Here is a 27703-nt window from a genome sequence, read left to right as displayed (position 1 = left end):
TGCAGTGGGTAATACTTAATGTCTCTCAGACGATATTTGATCCTTAGCCTCTGTCAGTGTTGGTTTTTATGATTTTAAGTGTACTTGTTGTACTCATGTTTTTACATCTGCTCTGGGTCAAAAACCAAAAAAAGCCACATAAAAGAGACAACTGTCCTCTTTTCCTTGCCAAATCCAGCCAATCAGAAGCTTCAAAACAAATTAGTTGTATTTACAAAATTTTAAGGAGTCAGGGTTGGCAAAAGACAGTTACTTCAACTGCTTCAATCTAAATTTTTAGTGTTTAAATTTTTTGAAAATCAATTGACCTAAAGTAGCTGAGTAATAAGGTACTGTACGTTTCAAATTACATCAGACTTCAAAATCATGTTCAGATGTTGTGTATTTATGTTTTGGTCAAAAGCAAGATAGATAATTCAAGGAAAAATAATGTCACAGATAAATAAGACCTCACTGGATTTGGTTTAAATTATTAAGCTAGACAGCCAAGGGGGTGGGTTGACTTCACTTTGAAAGTATTACACTGCTTAAAACCATCCAGTCTTATCTTTGGCTTAAAGTTAGCCCTCTCAGGATTTACCATAATATGTCATTGTTATAACAATTTTCACTTGAAAAGATGATAAATGACAATTAGCTACATTTAAAAGTCCCTGTGAGCTACTTTATTTAATTTCCTAAAGCTCTGGCATTAAACGTAAAAAAAAAAAACTTTTTATAATAACAATGTTGGAAGAATGTGTAAATGAACTATGGTAGAATTCCCTTCATATCCCCAGTGCTCAGATCTCCCTGCTCATCTCTCTCGCTCAAATTTGCAACATCTGGCAGTTTTTTTTTGTTTGTTTTTTTTTAACTGGCTCTAGGATTGTTGCTCGAACTGCAGATTGTACTTCTGCATTTTGACGCAACATACATAGAAGCTGCTCCTCTCTCTCTCTCTCTCTCTAAAACTAGGACCAAACTAGTGGTGTGGTAGAGAGTGTATGCACGTATATGGTTATACCTACCTCTTTTTCTGGCCATTTACCTATCGGCCAAAAAAGCCATTAGAATATAAAGGAGACTATAACCACCTCCTCATCAGTAAGCTACCCATCTACTTTACCTACGTCATCAACTACCATTACGCAGCTGGACCAAACTCAGATCAAATGGTAAAACTAGGCAGTGTTTTAACAATATTGTCCATTTCTCATCTAAAATGTTTGGATATAATTCGAGAAATTGTGAACAGAAAAAACAATACAGTGCGTATTGTTTTTTGATGGAAAAAAAGCTGTGCTGTTTAAAATTCTGGTACTGTGCTACCTATGTCTTGCCCTAAATGTTGAAATATACTAAAATATATATTTTAGCTTACTGTTTAACTGTAATTTGTTTGTTACCAGGTGGCCGCCATATTGTATTCTGTGTAAAAACAGACAAAATTGCATTATCTCACCCATTAGCAGGAGCTTTTATTGGTCTGATGTGGTGTAGTGCATTCTGGTAGTTGTAGGTTTTCTACCTCATGAGCAGAAGCGGATGCCACAGACCTTTTCTTCTGTTTTCTCTAGTCGTGTAGCACCAATTTCAGAAGAATATGCATCCTCTAACAGCATAGACAGCCCAGTTTTATAAAAAGACCATCTTTACAGCAGTAAAATACTTCTCTAAGGGGATTTACATTGTGTTAAAATCCAGCAAGGTACAAAAACTTCTGAGAATATTGACATCAAAACAGAATATGCAAATAAGACAATACAAATTCAAACATTTGAGGGATTATTCAGTTTTGGGTGTGTGGGCAGTGGGCACCAGTTGTTAGCTCCACATTTAGTTTTCGTAACCAGCCACCTGTATTTTGTTGCATTATTTTTGACAAAAAGTAACATAAAAAACTCCTTATAGTAACAAATACATATATTAGACTTTTTTTGCTTCAAAGACATGCAGTCTACCCACCCTGACCTATTGGGAGAAGAAAAACAACAACCAATCAGTGCTTGAGAAGCACAGCTCACAGCTCAAGGGGTTTGGTGGAGCTGTAATAAACTAGAAAGTCCAGATGACAGTGAGCAATGTGCTGCTGACTACAGAGCACACAATCTATACACACATATTCCCCCGACATGCTACCGTATTTCATGTGTGGAGGGGTGTACACATGCACATGAACACACTTTCTCACAACCCCTCCACTTCACTTTCCACTCCTGGTAGTATGTTACAGTTTAATGAATAAATCCATATACGATAGGTTTTTTTTTTTTTATAACCAGCGCTCTATGCAATGAAAAGTGCAATAACAGCACTGGGGCTGAGTGTTGAGCACAACCATTACCTGTAGATGTTTTGTTGTTAGAATGACCCTATTCATAACAAATAAAAAGTAAATGTGCTCTGCCATCATGTCTTCTCGTTGATAGGGCGAAATGGGACAAACAACCTTAGCTGCAGAGGCAGAAGTGTGTTTACTGCTCTGTAGTATTCAGATAAATGAGAAACACTTTATTTTCAATGTACAGTAAATGAGCAGGAATTTCCCCTGACAATAGGCCGTCCTTTTGTCTATTAAGAGTAAATATCCTGCTCAGCGTGATAAGTTTGCAGTGTGCTTTGTTGTCATGTTTGTTTACCTCTTTGGTCAAAACCCAAGCACACCGCTTCACGTGTTTTCCTTGTAAATTGCATGCATGTCCTGCTCACGCTGTGTGGATTTTGTGTGTTTGTGTTAGCACTTCAGCACATACTGTAATTGTCTGTTGGGGGGGTCATAGATCAATGGGGAGCAGGTGTGTGTGTGTGTCTTGTGTTTCAAGGGGAGCAGGTGTGTATATGTGCGCGTGTGTGTGCTCATCGTGGGGAGCAGGTGTGTCTGTGTGGTGTGCTCACTCGGCCAGATAATGGACACATATGGACAGAGAGAGAGAGCGAGAAATGAGAGACACCCACACATATGCAGACACACACATGGGGTATGTAGCCTACAAAAATCATGCACATTTACACATTTGATACAGACAGGGCTGGACCTAGCACATTCTGCGCCCTGGGCAAGCTTCCTCTGGTGCCCACACTACCCCCACCCCTGGGAAAAAAACATCATTATCGTATTTTATATTTATTGTATCTATTACTAACAATAAAAAGAGCAAATGAGAAATAAACACAAATAAACAGCAACAACAATAATAATGATATGAATTAATAACAAACAGTAAGAGAATATAGTACATGCAAATTAGCAAATCTTTGCACTGCGCCTCGGATTGCCTTTGCCTTTTCATGTTTTCTTACTCTTATGCTCTCCAAATATACTCCACCCATTATATTTTTTGGATCTCAAAAAAAAAAAAACAACCAAAAAAACATACTTTTGGGGGGAGTATGTGACCGTTTTGGGGTCCCACCTCTGGGTGGCGCCCTCAGCAGCTGCATATGTTGCCTATAGGAAGATCCAGCCTGTTGTTACTCCCAACTCATCAAACTTTGTTGGTGATCTTGGCGTCAGACACTGGAATCAGACAAAGCCACCTTTCCTTGTGGTGTGATATACTCCAGGTTGTTGTCACCATGGTAGGAAACAGCCTAACTTGACAAATACCGTTGCTTTGTCAGTGGACGTTGGCTTCAGACACTGTCACATAGAGACACCTTTCACAGCGATATGTTACGCACCGCAAACTATCGGCAGAAACTACCATAGTGTAAATTACGCGAAAGTCCACATAGGGAAAGCGGGAGATGTGGTGGATGGGTCAAACAAACTCAGAACTTTCACCAAGGAGGCCGCTGTTTGTTTCCCATCTGAAAGCTTAAGTCAATGGAGTGATTTTAAAAACAACATGGTATGCTAGTGTGGCATGTTACGCTCGTGACGACTGCATGACTTATGTCACGTGACTTATGTAACATTGTATTTCTTTTTAGCCAAAACATTGTTTTTTCTAAACCTAGCCATGAACTTTTGTTGCATAAACTTAAGTAATCCTGTATTTTACTTAAGTTTATTTTGAAAAAGACAACATATGTAATGAACAGAAACTTTACATTTCTCGTGCAAACAGAAGAGTGTTTTGAAAAGTATGTTACAAGCCTAAACTGACGCGCTGTCACTCCGCTACTGAATACAAACAAGCCTTTTAGACTGCTTTCTGATTCATACATATACTCTTTGCATGTATGTGTGTGACTGTGAGAGAGTGGATGACACATAAATTGGGTAAAAACAGTATATGGCTTACAACCGGTACTTACAATGACAATGATAATGAGGGTTAAGCATGATGGGATGTCAAACAAGCCCTGCAAAACATGGAAGCAGTAGCGATCACAATTTTAATGCTAAAAATGGTGTAAGAGTTCACCTCCATTATCTTTTTTTATGTTTGATACTTTAAAGCAGAGTCTGGATGTGGTTGTTAAAGGCAGTAACGAAGCTGCTGCGTCAGATTGGCGATGCCACTTTTTTTTGGCTAAATAGACGGTAGAGAATAAGAGAGAGAATAATTGTCAGCTATTTGAAAATGACAGAGAGGGAAGTGATGGGAAAAAGAGTGAGAAGCGGCGAAGCACAAGAGATCGAGAAAAATGGGGAGATGAGGAGGGGTAGATTGATGGAGGAAAGGAGGAAGGGTGCGCAGCTGAAAATGAACTTGTCCGCTGCTGGAGAGCCAATGGAGGGAGTGACAGCTATATAGATTATAGAGAAAAGAGGGAAGAAGGGGAGAAGTGGTGAGTGGGAGGAGGGAGGGGGATTGTTAATGGGTACGGAGGGATGAGGGGGACAAAGACGTGGACTGTAGACAGGGGAAGAGGTGAGAGAGGAGGAAGGAGAGGAGCATAAAGAAGATGCAAAACTAAAGGGGAGGAGGAGGGGAAAGAGCTACAATAGCAAAAGGAGGTAATCTTTCAAAAGAAACGACAATTCAGCTGGGACGACAGATGATTTTATTTACTTGATTTTGTGAATTTTGTTGCAACTTCAAAATGACAAGTTTAATGAAATCAATCTAACTTCAATTAACCGAGTCCTCTGTGCTATTCATCTGTATTCTGCTGGTTGCAAAATAGTTAATCATATTTGCATTTTCTTAAACACGTTAACAAAACAGAACTTGCAGATGTCCGAATTTCATCATTGCAAAATTCTCTTTGTGATGATTAAGTTAAGTCAGACTAACTTGGTTTACTGAAGTTGCTAACAGGGTACAAGGTAATTTCACTTGTCATTTTTTAAGGTGCAACAACTTCACAAAATTAAGGTAATACAGCTAAATTTTGATTTTAAGATTATTTTAAGTAAGATCACATTGTCAGATTTTACAGTGTGCCAGTGTGTGTGTGTGTGTGTGTGTGTGTGTGTGTGTGTGTGTGTGTGTGTGATCCAAACGTGCTGTGAAAAAAAGCATGATTGCTTAGGCCCATTTGGACCTCAGTAAGGCTGTTTTATATATTTGAATTAGCGCTGCTGCACAGTGCAGGGCTCTTAGTATGTGTGGCTGCATGTGTGCATCCCCCATTAATTAGCGTCTGATCAGGTGTCATCATCAGTTAATTGACCGATAATTACATCATCACTGTCCACCCAAATAGGTCCCTGTTGGGACGAGAGGCGGTGAAGAAAAAGCAGATGGAGGGGGAGAGTGAGAAATGAGGCAGACGTGAGTAAAGAAAAAGAGAAGGGCACACAGAGGAGATGATGTGAGGGACTGATTTCGGGTGGGATAATGTGATTGGTCCCCTTCGCTGTCTGTTATCTGGTAAGGCCAATTAAATGAGCAGAGCGACTAAAGACTCTGGAAGATTGAAAGAGCATTTTAAAATCAGTCAATGATAGATTTTTTTTGCTGCTGTAATTTATACTTGAAGTGTGTTTTGTTAGCAGGCAGTATTAATTAAAACAATTTGTAGTATACTCGTGGTGTGTGTGTGTGTGTGTCTGTGTGTGTGTGTGTGTGTGTGTGTGTTGGGGGGGTTGACATTTTTCGGCAGAGTGCTCGGAGTTGCAGTGATAGCATCTCTCCCCAGTCTTTATCATTAAGTAGATAACAGCTCCACTGACTTGAGTTTGTATCACAGCTCATTACAGTCTGCAGTTGAGCTCAAACTGAAGTTCGGCTCAGTTCGGTTCACTTCAGAGTGACTGCTGACTGTCTTTACACTGCACGGACTGATTTCTAAAGTCTCATAACACAAATTGTTCTGTTTCTATGCTGAACATAGATTGATTTTATCCTGCTTGTACCAATATGGACAATTTAATTAAGGGAGCAGTATTGGTTTGGGTTTTTTTTGTTATTTACATCATTTAGACACGCTGCATAGAGTAGCATGGGGCAGCTGTGGCTTATGGAGGTAGAGCAGAAGACAGGTGTTTCGATCCCTGGCTCCTCCAGTCTCCTCCGTGTGTGAATGTGTGTGTGAATTGGGTGTGAACATGACATGTAAAAATGCTTGAGTGGTTGCTAGAGTAGAAAAGCAGGTCGCATGTACTGATTAGAGGGATATTGTTGAATTTGTTCCACACTGACAGGTGCCACAAAGTTTAAAGGAGAAGACACTCTGACTTGTCATAGTAGGATGAGCACAGGTGTTAATTATAGAATTAAATAAATTAATGGTGGAAAAATTCTATTTAGCTGCTTCTGTTTTTGGGTCCTGTAATTTTGCATGCTGCCTCACTGTCGTGGCTTACATGAAGAGAGCAGTGACACCTGACTCACTACTGTGGCAAGCTAAAAGCTTATGCTTGTATTTGTTCATAGAAATGAGTGGAAAATTATTCTCACACACACACACACACACACACACATATATTTATAAATAATATTTATAAATAATTTTTGGTCTTGCTTTGGTCTTGGTCGTCTCTCAGTCTCGACGCACTCTGGTCTCAGTCAAGTCTTGGTCTTGTTTTATATGGTCTTGACTACTTGACTACATACCGGTAGTACTAAAATACTTGTCATCACACCAGTATTACCACTGACTGCAGTGCCTTAAGACAATATATGTATTTTAAGAATTACTGTATTGTACAATTACACCTTATTTAACGCAGTACTAGTAACATTATTGCAATTACAATCCTTAGCTGTACTGAACAGCCACTTATTGACTGAAGTACTGCAGAAACCTCTGTCCGTGCATTAATAGTAATACCATTTTTCTTATCCTCCTCTTTTCTCTCTTTTCTTCTATTCCTCTTTGAACTTAATCTCCTCCCCATGTTTCCTCTCTTTTGCCTTGTCTGTATGTGTTTCTGCTTCTTTACCCCCTCTGTTTGTCTCTCCATCCTCTTACCACCCCTCCTCCCGCAGCACATCCATCTCCCTCACTCCCTCCTGCGTCCCGTCTTCTTCATCCTCTTTCCTTTTCTTCTCCCATCCCGTCATCCCTCCCTTCTCCTCCCTCTCCCCTTCAGTCAGAATCGTATTTCCACGGGCTGCCGTTTTCTTTTTTTTTCCTGCAGAATAAAGAGCTGCTAATGGAATTATAGTCACTCACATCAGCACGCAGTCTATCATACAACACACACACACACGACATGACTGTGCATGTGCAGGACAGACACACAGAGAGACACGCGGTCAGACAGACAGATTAGTGAGCTCAGTATTATTAAAGTTTTACTCTCCCCTAATCCTCACACTCTCACTCACGCAGCGTGTGCACACACACAAATACTTACACACACTCTCAGTGGGGTACACCCTGTGAGAGGGGCAGGCAGTGTGAGATAAACTGATCACGCAGCAGTACAATATGCTGAAAGTGATTTAGTGTGTGTTTGTGTGTGTGTGTGTGTGTGTGTGTTTGTGAGAGATTGTGAGCAAAAGAGAGAGATGATGATGTGCAACAGCAGTCAGGAAGCAGATATTAACTCACACTGGAGTCGACGGTGGAAATAAAGAGGAAGATTTTCCAGTGTGGAGAATCATCTGGGACAGTAGTAGAGCCTGGATGTATGATAAAAGTAAGCTATAGACTTCTGGGTTCTCTCCTTTAAAAAAAAAACAAAAAAAAAACACTCTCCGAAATCAAACCCAGAGTCGAGAGAAAATGGGGAAAATATAGTTCAATCCAAGTAATGAGATGCTCCAAATTGAAACCACAGTGGTATTTCCCATAAGGCACAGCTGGATTTGATACTAAATGACTTCACCGCTGATGAATGTAAAGAACACTTCCTTGGGCATTATTCAAAAGCACAAAGCTCCTAAATATTTGCACATATAATCTTGTGTTGTTTGTTTCGTCAGTGCATCTGTTCTAAGATTGCCTTTAGGGCACCCCAGTCTTTATTTTAGCTGTAATAAAAAATAATAAAGTATATTTATATAGCACATACATAAACAAATAGTACAGCGTGCTTGGCATTAAGAACAGAAATAAAAAAGGACAAATTTACAGGAATGAAATCAGCAAAGTGCAATATCAATAAAACAAGTCATAAAAGGAAATGGACAGTATATTAGGCCCAACTAATATTAGGGAACCAAGCGTTAAACCAAAAATAAAAACATGGAAAGGCCGTTTGATGAAAATGAGTTTTTTAGGCAGGTCAAGGTGCTCACGTGGTGACATTGTCAGCAAGCGGGCTTCTGTTTGACTGCAAACATTGGCAGGAGCCAAACCATGAAAATACCGTTAAGATATACAGTGGGAGAAAGCATGGAGATGTTATGATAAATACTCTATAAATAACAAGCTTAAGGGGGTATCTTGTAAGATATTACATGATGCTTGTGTTAGATTCAGACTGAAAATGTATAATGTTATTTTGTCTTTTTTTTTGGATTAGAAAAAAATGTACATATGTACATACAACAGAATGTTTTGGATTAATGTTGCCAACTTAGAAACTTAAAATAAATGTAGAAATAAATTTGGTTGATTCAATGCTCATTAGTATAGCTACAATTGAAAATAACAAGTTGTGTGTCATACAACTGTTTATTCTTTTTTGGAAAACTCCATATTTCATAAGGATATTACATAATAATATTTTGTATCATAAGAGTTAACAAAGAGCACTTTATTAACAAATTTAAACAATATTCCACCATCTTATCTAATGTTTATAACAAAAACCTATTAAAACATTTAAGTTATCAAACAAGTATAATTTGATGCATGTAACACATAATCTGGCATTCATGAAATTTAAAAAAAAAAGCATCAAATTAATAAATAATAGCTAACTTTACTATTTTAATTATATGCTACTTTGTACTATTTTATATCTCAGAGAAAAATATAACGTAACCTACTCAAATTAGGCCTGTTTTTCAGTTAGTAATACTGGCTACTTTTCACATCTAAATCATCCAAAACACATACATCTTTTATAATATAATATAATATTACATGAGATATTTTACATAAATACACTGTTGCAAGTAAAAGTCCTATATTCAAATCTTAATTTAAGTACAAGTAAAAAAGGATCAGCATCAAAATATACTTAAAGTACTCCAATTGCATGAATTGGCCCTTTCAGAATGATATATATTATGTTATTGGATTATAATGGATTCTTTAATGTGTTAATTATTTTGATGCGGGAGCTGGTGAAGGTGGAGACAATTTTAATTTGCTCAATTTGTACCAATACACCATGATTTATTAGTTTATTAACTTTGTATGAACAATAAGAGCCTGTAAAGTCTGACTAGTCCAAATGTCTGCTGTGACAAAGGTCTGACAGGAGCCATTCTGCTTTAGTACAGGCCTTTTTTAGGGATTGCACTTTAATATTTTGCAGTACAAAATGCACAGGTGTCGACAATGAAACTTATATGGCAAAGTTTAATATGTGCTTTGCATCACGTTCTTACTGTTGTGCATGTTGGCGCACTGTCACATTTTTATTGCATTTTTAATGTTATTAGTAACACCTGCGCTTTTCCTGCTGCAATATGTCAAAATGTCTCCTGTTAACAAGGCCAATGATATGAACATGTTTACTGTTCTGATTTGACTTCTGTACATTTATTGAAGTGACAGTGTGGTTGCAGCACAGTTACTTATCATAGAGTGTTTTAAAATAGTATTGCTTCTCTTACGTAAGTCGAGGATCTGAATTCTTCTTTCACCACCGCACATGTGAAGTTAAATACAGGAGGTGTGATGTGTGGGTGTGGTGGAGGGTGGTTTGGATGCAAAGCATATCAAGGGAGTGGGGATAAGCAAAACACAGTAAAGCATGCCTTACCTACTGATGTAACAAATTACTTTTTTGTAGAGTAATCTGTGTCTGTGTAATATTGCAATTTTTAGATGAGTTATTAGAAAGGACCAATTTCTTTCATTTTCTGAGTATCAGAGTCAGAATTAGAAATACTTAATTGATCCTGGAGGAAATTTAAAATATTTAAAAATATAAAGTAGAAATACAGTAATAATAAAAAACATTTGGCACTAGTATGTGTACACTTAAAAAAAATAAATATTTTTAATGAGCTGAGTATGTAAAAATATAAATACAGTATTACCAAGAAATAATCAGCACTAGTACATGAAATTTTAAAATTAGAAATATATAAAATTTGCTGAGTGTGTAAAGTGTGTAAAAATATAAAACTATATGCCTTATACTACAGTACAATGTATTAAAATAGTATGTAAACTCAGAAGTATAAAATATGTTTGTGATGCTACAGAATATACATGAGTATATGTATACAACAGATACATGAGTAATTTGCTACAATGTTCTAGTAACTTGCCAAACACTTATTGTGTAGCTGAAGCAAAAGCACCTGTGTACAGATATTTTGTATTAAGCGCTTAGCAAATGAGGTCAGAGGTCACAGACTAGATATTGCTGTGTAATTTTATACATGTATGCAAAGCCACTTAGCTGCTGAGCAAGTGTGCCTTTAATTTTGGGATGATACGTCAAAGTTTGGGCACCTTTTTAAATGCATGATGTGAAGGAAGATGCTTCTGGGATGTGTGTGTGTGATCCTCGGGGTGTGTTGTAAAGACTGTGAGTTCATATGTGGAAACCTATAGCTCTAAAGTGAGAGGAATGGGATTTCAGCGGATATTGTAACCACCCTGTAATCGTAGCAAGCATACAGGATAAGTCTATCGCTCTCCGCCTCCTCTCTCTAACCTCTGCGCATCTCCTCTCACTTTCTCCTCTTTCTCTCTCCTTATCTCTGCTGTGACAGCACAGGTTGGATTAACTTTGTCGGGGGTTCTTCGAGTTTTGCATTCTTTTTCTTCCTAAAAGTGGCTTTGCATCTATGGGATTTGTGAACCTGAAACTGGGAATTACACATGGTCATATTTGACTCAAAGCAAAGATGCACGCACTGTGCAGATATTACCGTTACAATCAAGATTAAGGTTTTATTATTGTGTGCAACTAGATCTGTTGAAATGTTTCGATGGCGTCAGCCTCTATCATCAGGTTGCTGCTATAACATCCCCTAAAAACACTCGTTGAAGCTCCTTCATTCCATCTGCTGTAAACATCTTAAAAAGTAATCATCCATACATCTGCATAAACACTATGCCATTTTGCACACAATAGTATATTGTCATTATGATTCTGTCTAAATAATCGTATTAGGCATTTATCTGTTTTTTCATTGTATGTTGAGTCACGTCTGAGATGATTTTGTGTCAGTACAGAAAATTAAATTTACTTAATCTGAATCTGAGAAGCTAGCTGGACTTTGTGATTTCAGAAATATGCTGTCATTCAATTCTCCATTCTAAGAAACAGTAAAAAGTTTGTTTGCCTGATTAGTTTTGTCGTAATAACAACTGTTGACACGTGAGTAACACATGCAAGCTGTCTCAAACCTGGAAAAGGGTACGTGGTTTCACAGAGTGCGTAATCTTCTTCGTGGTGAGAGCATTTGTGGAATCCTTGTTCAGATGTCAGAGGGAAGGAGGAGAGGATATTATAACTGTCTTTAATCTGGCTAAGCATACAGTATGGATAATCCGCTCTCTCTTACTTTCCTCACTTAGTCTTATTCCTACAATTTGTCTGGGCGACACAACTATATAATCTCACTGAGATTATTGTAATTCTGTCTCTCATTTGTGCCCTTTTATTTTATTCCACTACGTATATTTGTTGTGTGCAGTGGTTTTATTTTATTCTCAGGCTTGATTTTATTTTATTCTCTGCATTTACTCCCTCGGAGTGAATGTATGACTCTGGCACCCCTGTCAATATACCATATTCTTTACTAATTTCTCTCAAATAAATTGAGATTTCTACTTTTTTGACTGCATGAAGTTGTTGGACTTTGGTTTATGAAAAATAAGTATTTTATAAAAGTAAGCTGTATGGCAATTAAACAACATTTCAAATGCTTCCATTTCTATTCCTTTAACCCTTTGAAACCTGAGCAAATTGGCTTGATTTCTTTAAAAAAAAACATGGGAAGAGAGTGACTAGCAATTTTTAAAAGTAATGGCCAGAAAAAATACGAAGGAATTAATAATTAATAAAAAGATAGATGAAAATTACCTGAAAAAACATATAGTTAAAGAACCAGTTCACCCAAAAATCAAAACTACATACGCTTACTCTTATCTGTGGTACTATTAATGCATCTCGATTGTTTTGGTGTGAGTTGCAGACTGTTAAAGATGCAGATCTACCTTCTCACCAATATAATGAAAGATAGATGGCTTTCAGCTTGTGGTGCTCAAAGAGCAAAGGCATCAGTCCATGACTAGTTGCACTCGTCCTTCTGTACAGCGACATATTTGCAGGTGTAGTTCAGGAGAGGAAATAGCTCCGGGTCATGATTTCTGGAAAGAGACATTAATGATGAGTTTTGCACAACAAGCCGAGTGCCATCTAATACCATTATATTTGTGAGAACACAGATTTCTCTACGGCCGATATCCCCAACACTTGGCAACTTTGCAGAGAAATATATTTTTGATTGGGGGCAGCACTGTATGGAGCCAGATCAAGGCCAAAAGGTTTATTAATTGGGGAAAAAAAGTCTTGAAAAAATAAAATTTAAAACTGAAAGTTAAAGTTGTGATCTTGAATTATAACAACAAAAAATCCAAAACATTTTCAAAATAAAAATAAGTGTGGGAAAAGTTTAATTTAAATTGTTTTGAATAAATTATTTTTAATTTTCACATATCTAATTTCATATTTGAGGTCTCATTTTTTTCAGTTGCAGATTTTATGTTTTAGATTCAGATCTTATTTTTTTGTGTTCAAATCTTACTTTTTTGGTTTCGGGGTGTTTTTTTAAAAAAATACTTTCAGGTTTTTTTTTTAACTTTCAGATTGTATTTTTTCAGTCAGTTTCAGAGTTTTGGCTTTTATCTGGTTTAAGAGTTATGAGATAAAACAAAACAATGTATTTTTTATATAATTATATAATGTTAGCACAGAGCCTGATCATTACACCAGCCAGTAGTTGCTGGTCTGATGAGTGGTGTTGAGTGTGTGTTGACACAAAGTGAATGGACTGCATAACCTACACAATATGCTGAGGAACTAAACAGCGCACAGTTAGCTCTGTTGTACTTGTTTGACAGATGGGAGTATATTAGTCATCGTCTATTCTACAGGGGGAGATTTCAGTGTCTGAAAAATATACAGGGCTCACTAACTGATCTGTCAACAATTCAAACACCCTTGAAGCCTCCAAAGTAAACTACCAAACTGGAGAAAACTGAGACACTGTATCAATCTCGAGGAGCCGTGCGTGATGAATTAAATCAACAAGTGAATCACTTACTGACCGAAGGATGTGATTTAAGAGCTCACTGACAGTTGTGCTGTTTGCTAACTTTCTTTCTCCTCCCTCTTCTTCTCTGCTCCACTCCAGGCTCCGACTACTCTCCCCCTCCCCCCCTTCCTCGGCCTCCTCCTCCTGGCCTGACCAACGAGCACAGTGGCGGTGGCAGCCATGGCGACCATGGTGGAGGAGGGGGCGGGGTCAACCACGGGGTGGGCGTGGTGGGTCTGGCTCCGGAGCACATTGCCACACCGGGGGCGGCCCTGAGCTGGCAGGCGGCCATCGACGCCGCACGGCAGGCGAAGATGATGGGCAATGCCGCATCAGGCGGAGGGGCGGGGCTTGGGTCGGGAGGGGGCGGGCCCATCTCCACGGCCAGTTCTACGCAAAGGAAGAGACAACACTATAGCTCTAAGCCCAAGAAACAGACAACGACGACAGCCACAAGGCCGCCACGGGCCCTGCTCTGTCTCACGCTCAAGAACCCCATCCGCAGGGCCTGCATCAGCATCGTAGAGTGGAAGTATCCTTTAAATAACCGTTCGTGGAGGTTTGTCTTCATAACTGTTTGTGATATGGAATAAGAAGCAGTATATTTCACTTTCAAGAAAGTGTTTTTAAAGGTTGACACCTGACATTTTCATTTAAAGAGATACTTCACCGATTTTTAACCAGCTTTGTATCAAAACAAAGTAGACAGTATGTATGTGTAGATGAACCATGTTACACTAGATGCCCTATATCCCTCCTCCCACCGCCAAAACTGATGTAAATTACGTCATTTGGAGGAGAAAATGTGGAACTACAGGCTGTAGTTCCACATTTTCTATTTTCTCATTGCCCACAATGGCCCACCATCAGCTGCCACCTCGAAGAGCATACAGCTAATCAAGAGACACACTCACCCTTCTCTCTCTCAAATTCGGACCAACATCACACCAAAGGGTAAAACCAGGCAGGACTGATCAAACATAAATCAAGGTTACGTTACTGCTTTGCCTATGTCTCACCAAAGATGTTCTCAGAAATGTATTTTAATGCCCTGTTTTACCATAATGGCGAGAGTAAGTCAACCGAATGTTGGCGCCACACTGCTTCCTGCACAGTGCAGTCTGAGGCCGAAAAAACTGAGATCAAACAGTAAAACTAAACAGCGCTTATCGAATATAAACCAAGATTCTGTTACTGCATTGCATCTTCTCACCTCAAATGTTTTCAGAAACATGTTTTAGGTTCTGTTTAACTGTAATACGAGATCTGGCAGCCATTGTTTCACACAAACCTTTCACATTACGTAACCCACTAGTGGGAGCATAGCATTCTGGTATTCTCTTTGTCATTTTTCTCTGTTTTCTCTAATCATGTGGCACCAGTTTGAAAAGTAATTTTTTGAGAGGGCCTCCTTTATATCTGTGAAATACTTCTTCATTAATTCACTTTTGTTGGATAGCCTGAATCTATCCTTTTTAAGCTCCTAGTTTTTTATGTTTATATGTTACATGTTTTGCATGTAGTTGCCTTGTTCAAAACTTACAAGATGGGAACATTTAAATCAGGCAAATGAGAAATTCCTTTTAAAATGAACCTGCCGGAGAATGAACAGTCAGTCTAGGAGCAACAACGTACAAAATCCGAAAAGTGCAGCACAGATGCTATCTTTAATGGAGTAAATAGAGGAATAAATCATCAGAGATGTAATTGTTATAGTCTTCAATGATGCAATGTAATTGTAATGTTTAAAGCATTTACTGTACCGTCCAAATCTTATCTAGTGATCCACTTGAAACTAAATGGTGTATTTAATACGAAGGCCAATTACAGCTTGGGCATTTTTTCATTTACAGAGTGCAGAACAATCATTTTCGTTCCTAAAAAAAGATTTTGACTAGCTGCTCAAAAAGAGCCCAAACCAGAGAAATACACATATAAATCTGTAAATCTAACAGAAATAACAATGATAATGTATTTGTTATAGCCACTTTGCATCTCTCCAATGTGGGATGGATGAAAAAAAATAATAGCAATGAGGAGAAGCAGGAGAAGACAGAGGAACATAAGGGATGTAGGACCTTTCTGTCACGTTGGATGTTCGTATTAAACATGGCCAAAGCCTTGTGAGGTTAACATTTATGACGATAATCCCAGTGAGCAGAAACATCAGGCTTCAGACTATTCTGAATTCTTTGTTTCCAAATGTTTTTCTGCTTTTGAAACAAGCTGACACCAGCTCGCAGTGGATTTCTTTATATCGTCATGTGCTTCAGGCAGGCTACTGCAAGTACATTATGTAGTCTACATTGCTACATGAAGCTACATGTTTATGTCAGCGAATCCTGGAATCTCGGTTCTCGATGTTTTTGATTTCTCACTGATTTCGGATTATATTCCCGCTGGAACATGTGCAGTTGCATTTAGAGGCTTTTGTTGGTGATTTTTTAACGTTAGAAAGTGCAGCTGTTCCAGTATAGTCATTCCCCTGCTGCAATGACAACGCAGAGACCCAGAGATGCTGACCAATCAGAGCAGACTGGGCTTTTTTGGGAGGGGCGCTTAAAGAGACAGGCACTAAAATGGAGCGTCTCTGATGACAGTGGGTGAATACAGGTGTTCAGCAGAGACAGTATGAGGAAAAGAAAGTGCTTTTTTACCATTAAAGCATGTAAACATGTTCTAATTGAAACTTAAAATGCAAGTATGAACATAAAAATGAGCATATTAGGTCTCTGCATCACACTTCCTCTTCGGTTTCTCCTCTTCCATCCCTTCATCTTTTTCTTTCTTAATCAATTTTCTCACTCAGTGTGATTCTCTGCTCTCCGCTCACTTTTCTTAATCCTTTCTCCCCTTCCTCTGTCTGTTCTTCTCACTCTTTTTCTACTCTCCCTCTTTCATCTCACATTCTTTTCTCTGAGGAGGATAAAACAAATTGTGTCATTTTCATCCCCCCTTCACACCTCTTCCAGCATATGTCTCTCCCTCAGCTCTTTCTAACTGCATTCATCCTCTCTCCCCCAGGTCCTCCCATGCCTCTATTCTTCCTCCGCTCCCTCCAACCTCCATGTCTCTCTCACCATTTATTATCCGTCTCACCCTCCGTCCATCCAAATCCTTTTATTCCTGCTGTTCCTCCACCCGTCCTTCCTTTCTACCCTTCCTCTTTTTTCGTCTTTTTTTTTTAAGCTGCCCAACATAATGACTTGGTTTTCCCTCAGGGTGAGATAGAGAGAGAGACAGAAATGGTCAGTGTCACAGTCAAAGTGATCTATAATAGGAGAGGGTCCACATGAGCATCAGCTCAGCAAAAGCACAGTCACACATCGTCCTGAGAGAGGGAGGGGGGGGGTCGGGGAAATGAGAAGGGCAGGGATGTGGGCAGGACATGGATGTCGACAGGAGAGACGATGGAGCGGATTAGCTGAGGAGGGAGGGAGGGATCGAGGGGAGGATGAGAAAGGTAAACAAGAAAAATGACAGAGCAGAGGGAGGGGAAATAATGAGTGAGGGGAGGAGAGGGGAGAGGATAGGGGGATAACGAGGGAGGAGAAGAGAGAAGTGGAAGGCAGAGTGAATCGGTGAGGAAAGAGAAGCGGTAGAAGAAGTCTGTGCGTTTATGTGCGTGTTTGAAGAGGATTGCATCAGAGAATTATCATTTTAGATAAATTAAGAGTTGATAAAAATATAAGCAATAATCAGAGAAGTAGGGGAGTACGGGGTTGGTTGTCACTCTTTTTACTTACATTTGAATCCCTCCTGTATCCTAAATACATTTTCTATTGATGTGTAGTGGAACGTGTGAGATAGGAATAGAGTAACCTCACTCTCCTTGAGCTTATTCTGTTAAAAAAATGGACTGACAAATACATCTTGTGTACCATCCCTGTCGTGGGGTTGGTAGTCACACATTGGTTTGCTATTTTAATGCACATCGCCTGTATTGAGAGAACATTAAGAGGAAAAAATAATTCCCTGAAGTGCAATACCTTTGACAACTGATCCTGAAAAAAATGTAAAAAATGTAAAAAAGTACCCAAACTGTGACTTTAGCCAACAACTAACCATATGTTATAGCCCAGGTAAGAAATTAGCTGAAATAGCTGTATCTGTTCCTCTCCCCCAATACTTTATAATAGTAATATTTGTTTTATTAACCTATTCATTAAAATCCTACAAAAGAAACACCTGTCACTTAAGTGTCAAGTGTCTTACTCCTGAAATGACTCTGTTGGTGACCTGTGACCCCAGTTCTTAAATTTTAATACCAACATTTTTTTTCAGTGCCCTCTGTGGAGCGAGATGTAATGAATGTGACAACCAACCCTGTCCTCGCCTACCACGGAAAAAAAAAAAAAAGATTTGTGTCATAATCATACTCCACACAATGGTTATTCCCACATGCATATCATAAGCTACAGGACTTGTTTGCAACTCCACATGTCACAGTTTTTTTCTTAATTCTTACTTCAGTTTTTTTAAAGCCAAAACATGGATTGTTATTGGGCTTTAGGGGAATCACATTTAACCTTCTTTTAAATGTGTATTTTATTTATTTATTTATTTGTGTTTATTTTCAACACAAAAAACAACAAAAGACAAACTGATAAATAGACATGACAGAGTAGAATAAAATAAAACCAACAAAATGCCTAAGTGAAGGTTCACAAACTAAAATCCTATTGGATAAAAGCACAATGTGATACAGTAGAGTACAGTATAATACTGTCTGATACAATTAATTCCCAGGTTTATGCCTCTCCCTCATAATATGTCCAAAAACAATGCCCGGGTCTTAAAAAAACTTACGACTCTTACATTTTTTCAAGATATAGACAAGAAACCACATAATTTAGTTTTTTTTAAAGCAAGAAAGGGAAACTATGTTGCACTCTTTCAGGATAGCCCTTTTTTCTAGCACCAGAGCAACTGTGAGGGCTTGTTGTAATGCCGAGGGAAGTGTCAGAGAGTAGTTGGAGCAACCTACTATCACAGAGTGACTGTCAGGGATAAGCTGCCAGCTGTATATGTCGCTGTACAAATGAAAACTGTCATCCCAGAAACTCTTGAGCTTGGGGCAAGACCAGAACAGATGACCTAGGGTCCCGTCAGCCGACCTACACTTATCACAGGTAGCAGAGACAGAAGGAAAGATTCTGTTCAGTTTGGTCGTGGAAAGTGCAGGATGACTTTAAACTGAATGAGTTGAGGTCTAGCATTGATAGAACATGTTTTGATCCTGTCTTACCCTTTTACCCACAACTCATCCGAAATCTCCTCACCAGAATCCTTAATCCATGCCTCTTTCAAGTGGGCAGTAGTTGTTGCCAAAATGTTTGGAGACCAGTTATTAGTTCATAAAAGTTGTGTTATTTGGGAATCATATCGAAGTGAGGAATCGACTGCCTGACAAAGATTTAAATTTGCAGAAAACAGAAAAGGTGAACAGGAGGGAGATTAACGTTTCATCTGAAGTTGAGTGGAAGATGCAAAATGATCTTTAATAGTAGACAGGCTCTCATCTGACCAGTGTCAAAAAGCATCAATTAGTCTTGAAACAGGGGAGCCTAAATGGGCATTTCTCAAAGGCACGCTCCTTGCACATGAGTTATGCAAACAAAGACATCATTCAGTTATTTGATAAGTAGATTTGGTTGAAAAAACAACATTTAACATTTTTTAGTTTTAAAAAAATATGTTAAAAAGATTATTCCATCAGATTTTTAATCTTTGTTCCTGCAGATGGCATATTCTCACCGCAGCAGTGTTTTTTTAAGTAAATAGTCTATCACTATCTATCACTGGATAGTCATCTATCCAGTGATAGATGATGGCATAACTCTTTGTGACATTCTCACGAATCTGTATATTAATCAAATAAGCACAAAATTACTGTTGTGTTCTCTTTGTTTTGATGGTTTTGCTCAGTTGAATGTCAAAAGCCCGACTCTTGAGTCCACCATGATGTGTATTTTTTTATGCATGTCACTCAAACAATAGACATGGTTTTTTTAAAAAATCCTCCATATTTCACATGGGAATAACACAGCTTTTTTAGGTATGTGTAATCTCCCTTTGTGTGGTAAAAAAGAAGAAAAAACCTATAGGCTCTCGTGGTTTGAATATATATTCTTGTGCACAAAGTCCATAAGAGAGCAAACCAACACAACTAGAGACATAACTACTTGTATAGGTATATTTATTTCCACATTAACATGTCTTTTTAAAGGTCTTTATATTAAAACATTACCAAAAAAACAATAGAAATGAAAAATAAAATAATAATGTGGTTGGTGCTACAGTGAGAACAGAGAACGCTCTGTAGGAGTGAGTTCAAATTCATGATTCCTAATTGATGTGTTATATAATAGACGACTGTATTTTGCTAATGGTGGAATAGTAGCTATTGGTACACGTCCAAAGTGACTTTCATTTCCACGCTTACCATTCTTTGTCTGTGTAAGTAGCGAAGTAGGGCATTCTGGCAACACTATGTTGCGTTTAGAGCGACAGGGCGTCCTCATTTACATAGAATTGAATCTAGGCTATATAATGCAAATCAGGGGCGTCCAGCATGACCAGCTGCCTCTGGAAACTCCTGAAAAACATTTAAACTAACCGCATTCGATCTGAAATGAAGATAGAATCAGCAACTGTGTGGCTAATTTCTTGCTTCAGTTGTTTTCAGAAACACATTTCGGCAAACTATTTCCTTAATATTAGAGAAAGTTTCCACCGGAGCTGGCATGTTGGTTTGGTCTGAAATCTTGGAGCAGACAGCCCACATACTCAGTGGCACACCCATCAAATATCCGATGCTGGGAAGCGGCCCAACCCTTCACATTCAAGAGCGCCCCTGTGGACATACACCATTACTGTTGCTTACATAACATGCATATTATTTCATCTTGAGGTTTGATAATTTTGCCTTGTACTGACCAAAATCTTAAGTACTTCCAAACAGGGCTTTTTAGATTGGTCAGAATCACTCTCAGCGGCTGAGTGCTCTACCATCATTACCGCACGTTTGTTGAATTATTCGCTCATTTAGCTTGACTTTCATTTTATTTTCAATCAATGAAAGTGACGTTCTGCGCCTCCCATCTTGCAAAGCATTCAGTGCAATCGCTGAGGCCTATGCAAGAACTCATGAGGCAGACAGCTGTGGTAGTGTTCCTTTTTTCCCCTTTCACCATCGAATATTAATGTTCACAATCGAATGACTCGTTTTTTGAAATAAGTGGATCATTTAATTGAATTGAGAAAATTTGTTGGTAGACATAAACTATCCTGTTCATCTAGACCAAAAGCATGCATAAACCCTCAGGGTCACTGGAACTATTCCACCCAATGACTGATGGTCGTTCAACTCATTACCCACAATTCCCAGCGTCATTCATTCAAACAGCTCTGAAGGGAGGGTCGGATGAGAGAGAAAAGTGAGGGAATGAGATGAGTGAGGGAAAGACGAGGGACTTTAAAAAGGGCTTTTGGGAAGAGACCAGGAAGAGGAGCAAGTAAACAGGATGGAATCTGAGCCACGGAAGAAAAAAAAACATGGAAGTTGCAGAACATTAGGAAAATTGCGGTAAATTTTGTCCCTCACTAGTTTTGAAAATCCCCATCAAAATGTCAGTCTTTCTGCCTGCTTGTCCATCCAACCGTTCTATTTTAGGATGTCCTTCATATCTGCATTATAGGCCTGTTTAAACGCAGTTTGAGCGGTGGTCTGTGCTCTCTACTGTATGCATTCGTTCTGCGTATATGTGCAGTTATGCATTCATGTGTTGATTTTCATCTATAGGCTTTATGTTTGTGTGTGTGTGTGTGTGTGTGTGTGTGTGTGTGTGTGTGTGTGTGTGTGTGTGTGTGTGTGTTCCCCCGTGTGTGTGTCCTGTATTCTATGAGTGCCCCTGTCTCTAGAGATAGCAGATCCAAAATCTTCCTCCCTTCCTCCTCTGTTACCATGACAACAGCTACTGCTCTCAACAGGTCGATGGGGCCTGTCTGAGCTCACACATACACATGCACGCACTGAGATCAGAGAACACACACATAAACACCCTTGAAAAGCGCACACATACTTGCACACAGATAATAAAGGGACTGAATACACACACGCACACACAGACGCAGCGCTCTCACATGCTGTGTAATTATAGCATTTAAGCATTACCTGCACACTGCAAGGTCAGCGCGAGAGACAAGGAGAGAGCGGGGGCTAACTACCATCTTCTCTATATGAAATCACACTAAGTGGTAATTTTGAAAAAGGTGCCATTGAGTGCATTTACACACACATCCACTCTGTCTCCTAGCTAACAGCTTACATATTGCATCAGGTCACATGAGGGGTTACACTATTTGTATGCATTTTCAACTCAATCAGGAAAACAGATAAATATTCTCAGCATAACACGGACGAGTGTTGAGCTCGCTCTCCCTGATGATATCACTGTATCCCTGGTTCCTTATTTGGGTTTGTAAAGATAAGAGATTATCTGTGTTATTGTGAGCTGCATGTGGTGATTTTGTGAGGCAACTGCTGAGTATTTTAGAAAATAACAGCCTCCCGGTGTGAGTGTGGATGCAGTCCCGGTGTGACAATTTGTCGTAAGCATATACAGTTAGCTTGCTAAAACGCTGAATGTATATGTTAAATTCCAAAATGCCTCAGACAGTAGCACCATGGTGAATACTGCATCATTGTCAGCTGTGAAACCTGCTGAGCTGACTGCTGATTTCCATTTTATTTTATTTATTGCTGTTTTTCTAGAGCCGTCAGAGTCAATCCCCTCTATTAGCTTTGGAGAATATTCTTACCACTAATATTTCTGAGCTGTTAGAGATGGATATTTGCTATTGTTATGCTGATTAATGTACATTATTAATAGACTTGTTTAGATTTTTCACTCCGTTGTTTTGCTCTCAACAGCACAGCAGCCTGTAGATTTATTATCATGTTGATGGAGGTGGACCTCAAGGGTTTTTTAAATTATGGGTCAGGAACCCAGAATGAGTCACAGGCCTGCTTTTCTGTGGGTCCCCGCATGTCTGCAGTGTTTTAAGAGCCCCCAGTACAAGGATGAGTGATTAGCTTTGACGCATTTTGGTCCCAGGCTGAATGATCTTGTGGCCGATGATGTTCAGGGGTCAATCCTCAATCCAAACATGAACTAAGTATTACTTAAAGCATAAAAAGCTGATTTTTTTTTTGTCCTGCTTGCTATTTCTCTGTCTGCAGGGCTATTTCTGAAAGAGTAGTTAAAGCTAGAAGAGATAGCAGGTCTGATTCTGAGGGGCCACACACAGCAAGATAGCCGATGTGATTATAGGAGGTAAAGTTTACTTCACATTAAAACTGAATCTTGTTTTTTATTTATTAAGATAGTTCCATCACTCCTCAGCCATTCAAACCTATTAGAATCTGCACTGGATAGTTTTTAAAAATATTAATGGGCACCAGTAAAAAAAAAAATGTGTCCATCAGTACTAAAAAATGAATTTTAGACATGGTTTCAGTTAACAATAACACTTTCTCAGGTTGAGATTGTAAGATGGCATATTCACTCAGCTTTAGAAACCTGACTCAAGTGTTCAAGGTGTTGAGGTGAATTAGGGTTTGAAAATGAAAATGTAACAGTTTGTATCTATTTCTGGATGCAATGATGATGAACATCTAAAGATGGAAATTTGAAGACACTGAGAAGTTTATATTGATTTTGACTTCCATAAAAAACTTTCTGAATTTCAAGCAGATAACTAACGAGGATCAGATTCATTAAAGTTACGGCATTCTTGCATTTTTTTGCAAATGAAATTAACTTTGTTAATGCTGGCAATGTACGCTCGGTGCAGGCAGTTTTCCCTAGCAAAGTGCTGAATGCTTTTAGGCAATTTTATTGTGACCTTTTACTGATTTCTTGCAGTTTGTGAGGCATTTCTTGCCCAGTTGTTCATGGCCTTTTTGCCCATGTTTTCGAAAGAATTCAAACCAGTTTGTTTGGGTGTCAAAGGGTTAAGGGTTGCTCATGAAACCCGGCATGTCTTAGCCTTCACAAGTGCATCAGTTTTATTAAATGAAGTCATCTAGTGGGCCAGATTGGACTCTTCTGTAGGCCGGTTCTGGCCTGCAGGCTGTATGTTTGACACCCCTGATGTAGACTGTCGAGTTTCAGTGTGTCCACATCCAGAGTCTTCTGCACATGTACCTCAGCCATTTATTACCATTTGTTATAGTTCAGTAACGAGGATCACGATTGGCTCCCCACCTGCAAAAACCGTCACTTGTTTTAGAAGTCAAAGTCAGATTTGGTGCAGCAAAAGCCTGCATTCATGGTGTGAGCTAATGTGTTGAACGTGGAAGTGCACATTAGTTACATATGGTTTGTCTTGCGGATTTGAGGTTCTGACAGCTCATCTCAATCAGTACATTGCTGTTTAACGACAAGATCTGGAGTCTAGACTAATCTGACATGCAGCCAAGAGGAAAGGAATAAAGGAAGTAAGGAAAGAAGGGAAGGAGAGAGCAGAGGGAGAGCAAAAGGAGGTAGAGGGAGGCGACAGCAGTGGCAGTTAGTAATTGTGTTGATGAAAACCAGACCTCCTTTATCTCTCCTTCACATTCTCTCTCTCCCTCTCTCTGAGTCCAAAAATAATGAGGTCACTCCCCTCTCAAGGACCGTTCCATATAAAAACCGGCCGTGTCGCTCCTCTCTCTCTCATTCCATCCCGCACTCACTCTTTCTCTGTCCACATCCCGTCTTCCACGCGACAGGCCTGCTCCTCAACGCACCCATATTAGGACATGCACTGTCTCTCTAACCCCCCTTGCACACACAAAGAGGTTCCTGAGTGACCCAATATGTCTTATTGTTAACTCAAAGGCAAACTCAACAGCTTTGATCTCTCATTGTGTACACTGGTTGTGCACTCTGCTACGTGTGTATATATACCTCTGCTTATGTAAGGATGTATTAGCTTGTTTAAAAATACCTCTGTTAAAATAACACGCCTGATATGAACACTTTTTATATTCAGGAAGGTCAGAAGTCAGAGTCTATTATTTTGTACTGTGTTTACGGACTTTTCATGGATCATTGAATCTGAACTCTGTGTGTGTAAGGATTAATATTTCTAAAAAGAGATCCAATTAAAAAAGGACTTGAGGACAGGTGGACCCGGTCCAAAATAGACCTAAAGGGTAATTAGACTTGACTTAAAACAACAACATGGTTTGCCATGACAGACCCACGCAGGATGAGAACACCAATTACCAAACAGCCATGGCCGAACAGTCGCAGTTCACAAAATGTGCCCCGTGATCAGGACTTTAAGTCCAGGTAGATCCACTCAGGTATAAGAGAAAGTAGGTGTTTTTGGTAGGGCTGCCCATTGAAAGTCAGCGATTCAAATCATCAGTTGGAGACCAGTCAGTCAACTGAGAATGCTTCCAGTGGAGCAGTTGTTTTTTTTTTTGTGCAGTGTTATTTTGGGTATGTTTTGGTTGCCAGATTTTGCTGCGGAGTGAGTGCTCTTGACTGTTATGCTACTCTTTGGTAACGTGGAGCTGCAGTCGTACGGACAGCAGCACAGAGGAAGAGAGAGGAGAGACCTTCTTAGTGATGGCGAATTTAAAGTTCACAGCGATTAATCGATACCATCTTTCGCTTTTGTTTGATATCTACTGTCAGCAAAAAACTGTTGTACGTTTACAACCTAATTATTATATATTATGTATCAATTCTGAGGCTGAGATCAAAAACCTTTGAAACAAATAGCCAGTCTTGTGTCACTGTTCTGTCTTTCATCTGAGTGTCTTTGTGTACTATTACATATCTACTAATAATGCTAATAAAAAAGGTTGAATGATTTAGTTATGGCAAAAACAAGGATTTCTGGACATGAAAACATGAATTTAAACTCTAAGATCACCTTTTGAAGTTGTTTAAAAGTGAAAGTAAAGCTATTCCTGTTTTTAATGTATTTTTTCAAATAATCTATGCAAATTTTGCTCATAAGGAAAGGTTGAATGACTGTGCCACAAACTTAGATCAACTATCTAAGTTGATCACAAGCAAAATTATAGCTAGTTCTGTTTTATGCCAAATCATTAGCATATTATGCTAATTATGCTAATTGCCCAACATGCAGCTTTCAGCAACCAAATTGATTTATATCCACTAGGCCTATAGATGCCAGTTAATCATAAAAAAGATCCTTGGAAACAACATTTCTGGGTTTAGTAGCCGTATAGTAGCAGCAGTACATTGGGACACTCTTAGATTGCATATACAGTATTTCAGTTAATAATAACCACTGCTGTGTAAAATGTCTGCACTTGTATTTTGTGTACTCTGTTCCTGTGTGTATATTCCTTAACCCTCCTGCCAGACCATTTGAGATCATCATCCTGATGACCATTTTCGCCAACTGTGTGGCCTTAGCCGTCTACATCCCCTTCCCTGAGGATGACTCAAACGCCACCAACTCCAACCTGGTGAGTAATCCACAATATTTAATGTGCCTTACAGTTTAATATGCTCACATGCTGATAAATCCACTCGCTGCTGGTTTTAAGAGACTGCTTGGCCTGTTGGCTATTTTTTCCCAATCCTGGAAGGCATGCTGTCTTGTTTTGTTTTGTTCTTGTGGTCTGATGCCTGTGGATGTATGATCTTGACTCACATTTTATCAGGTTTATGAAACATTTAACAGTGATATTTTTCTGTTTATTAGCAGTAATGTCATTTGCACATATGAAACATATCTATTCCATTTGGCGTGTAATTTTCTGACATGAGTGGAGGTGCTGTATTACACTGTGGCTGGTTCATGGATGTGAAAGCCAAGAAGTGTGTGGTGAAAAGAGTGAAAGGCAAAGAGTAGATGAGATATAGATGAGAGTAGAACTAGAACAAATAAAGAGAAAAAGTGGGGAGTAAGAGAGAATTTCTTTCTCAGAATAACATCTTCTTTGAGCATGATTTGCTCTTATCATTGATTGTTTGGATACAACAGAGCTGTTGATTATGATGTTCCACTTTGAAGCCAGAGGAAAATGGAGGGTTTCAGTTATTTGGACTGAAGACTCTTGAGTTGTATAAAAAAAAGCCATGTGAGTTGATTTGATCAAAGGCAAGGCATCATTTTCTTGTGGGCAACAGCATTTTTTGGCTAAGGAGAAAATAGTTGTTTTGATTGAGGAATGATTTTGCAGTTGCCAAAATGCCATTTAGTCTAATGTACTCAATCTAGAATAATCTGAAATTTTTCAAAGTAAAGCATGAATATCTTACAAAACGAAGACATCTGTTGCTTAAAAACTCTGATTTCTCTGACTGCTTTTTGCCAAACCTCTTATCTAATTATCTTAACCTGGCCGCTCACCAGTGCGTGTGTGTGTGCGTGTGTGTGTGTGTGTGTGTGTTAAGCAGTGTGTTGCTCTGTGGTCATATAATTCAATATCCATCCCTCCATTAGTTATACCAGCTTATTCTTAAGGATAAGCCAATCCCAGCTGACTTGGGTGAGAGGCAGAGTCCACTCTAGACAGACCACCAGTCAATCACATGATATAAATCAATTTGATGACTTATATCTATAATATTTAAGTCTGTGTTTTTATGCCTGTGTGTGTGTCAGCTTGCAGATGTATGCAAGTGTATTCGTGTGAGGACACTAATCCCTCTGAGGCCACGCAACATCTGTCCTTCTGTCATTCTTTCTTTCCTGCTTTCTAAGAATGATTTTACCACATTAACTTATTTTGGATAACTCTTACTGTACTGTGGTTTTCAGATTGCCTGTTGTGTGTACATGTACTTTGCAATGGTTGCTTACTCTTTGTACTTCTACACCTTCTTTACTCATTGATCACGTGATCTCAGCACTCATGATAACATGGGTTAGATATGAATTTTGGTGCATTACTTTTTATAGGTATTCCTATGAACAGTGCATGAAAACAGCACGGTGTGTGA

The 27703-nt window shown here is 38.9% G+C and overlaps 1 protein-coding gene across 5 annotated transcripts in view; it reads left to right on the top strand.

Annotated features, from left to right (window-relative positions):
- The window catches only part of cacna1c (calcium voltage-gated channel subunit alpha1 C), a 279938-nt gene that overhangs the window by 78619 nt on the left and 173616 nt on the right, over window positions 1-27703 (top strand). For all 5 annotated transcript variants that reach the window (XM_088072784.1, XM_042511013.2, XM_088072782.1 and 2 more), the window contains exons 2-3: window positions 13821-14253; window positions 26115-26220. In XM_088072784.1, coding sequence (XP_087928910.1) covers window positions 13821-14253; window positions 26115-26220 — 539 coding nt within the window. The remainder of the gene's footprint in view (window positions 1-13820; window positions 14254-26114; window positions 26221-27703) is intronic.

This window comes from Plectropomus leopardus, chromosome 22 (assembly GCF_026936395.1).
Source record: "Plectropomus leopardus strain MGB_pleo_1.0 chromosome 22, ASM2693639v1, whole genome shotgun sequence".
Classification (NCBI taxonomy): Eukaryota; Metazoa; Chordata; class Actinopteri; order Perciformes; family Serranidae; genus Plectropomus; species Plectropomus leopardus.
Note: the sequence above shows the minus strand (reverse complement) of the source record. Positions and strands in the feature narration are given on the sequence as shown.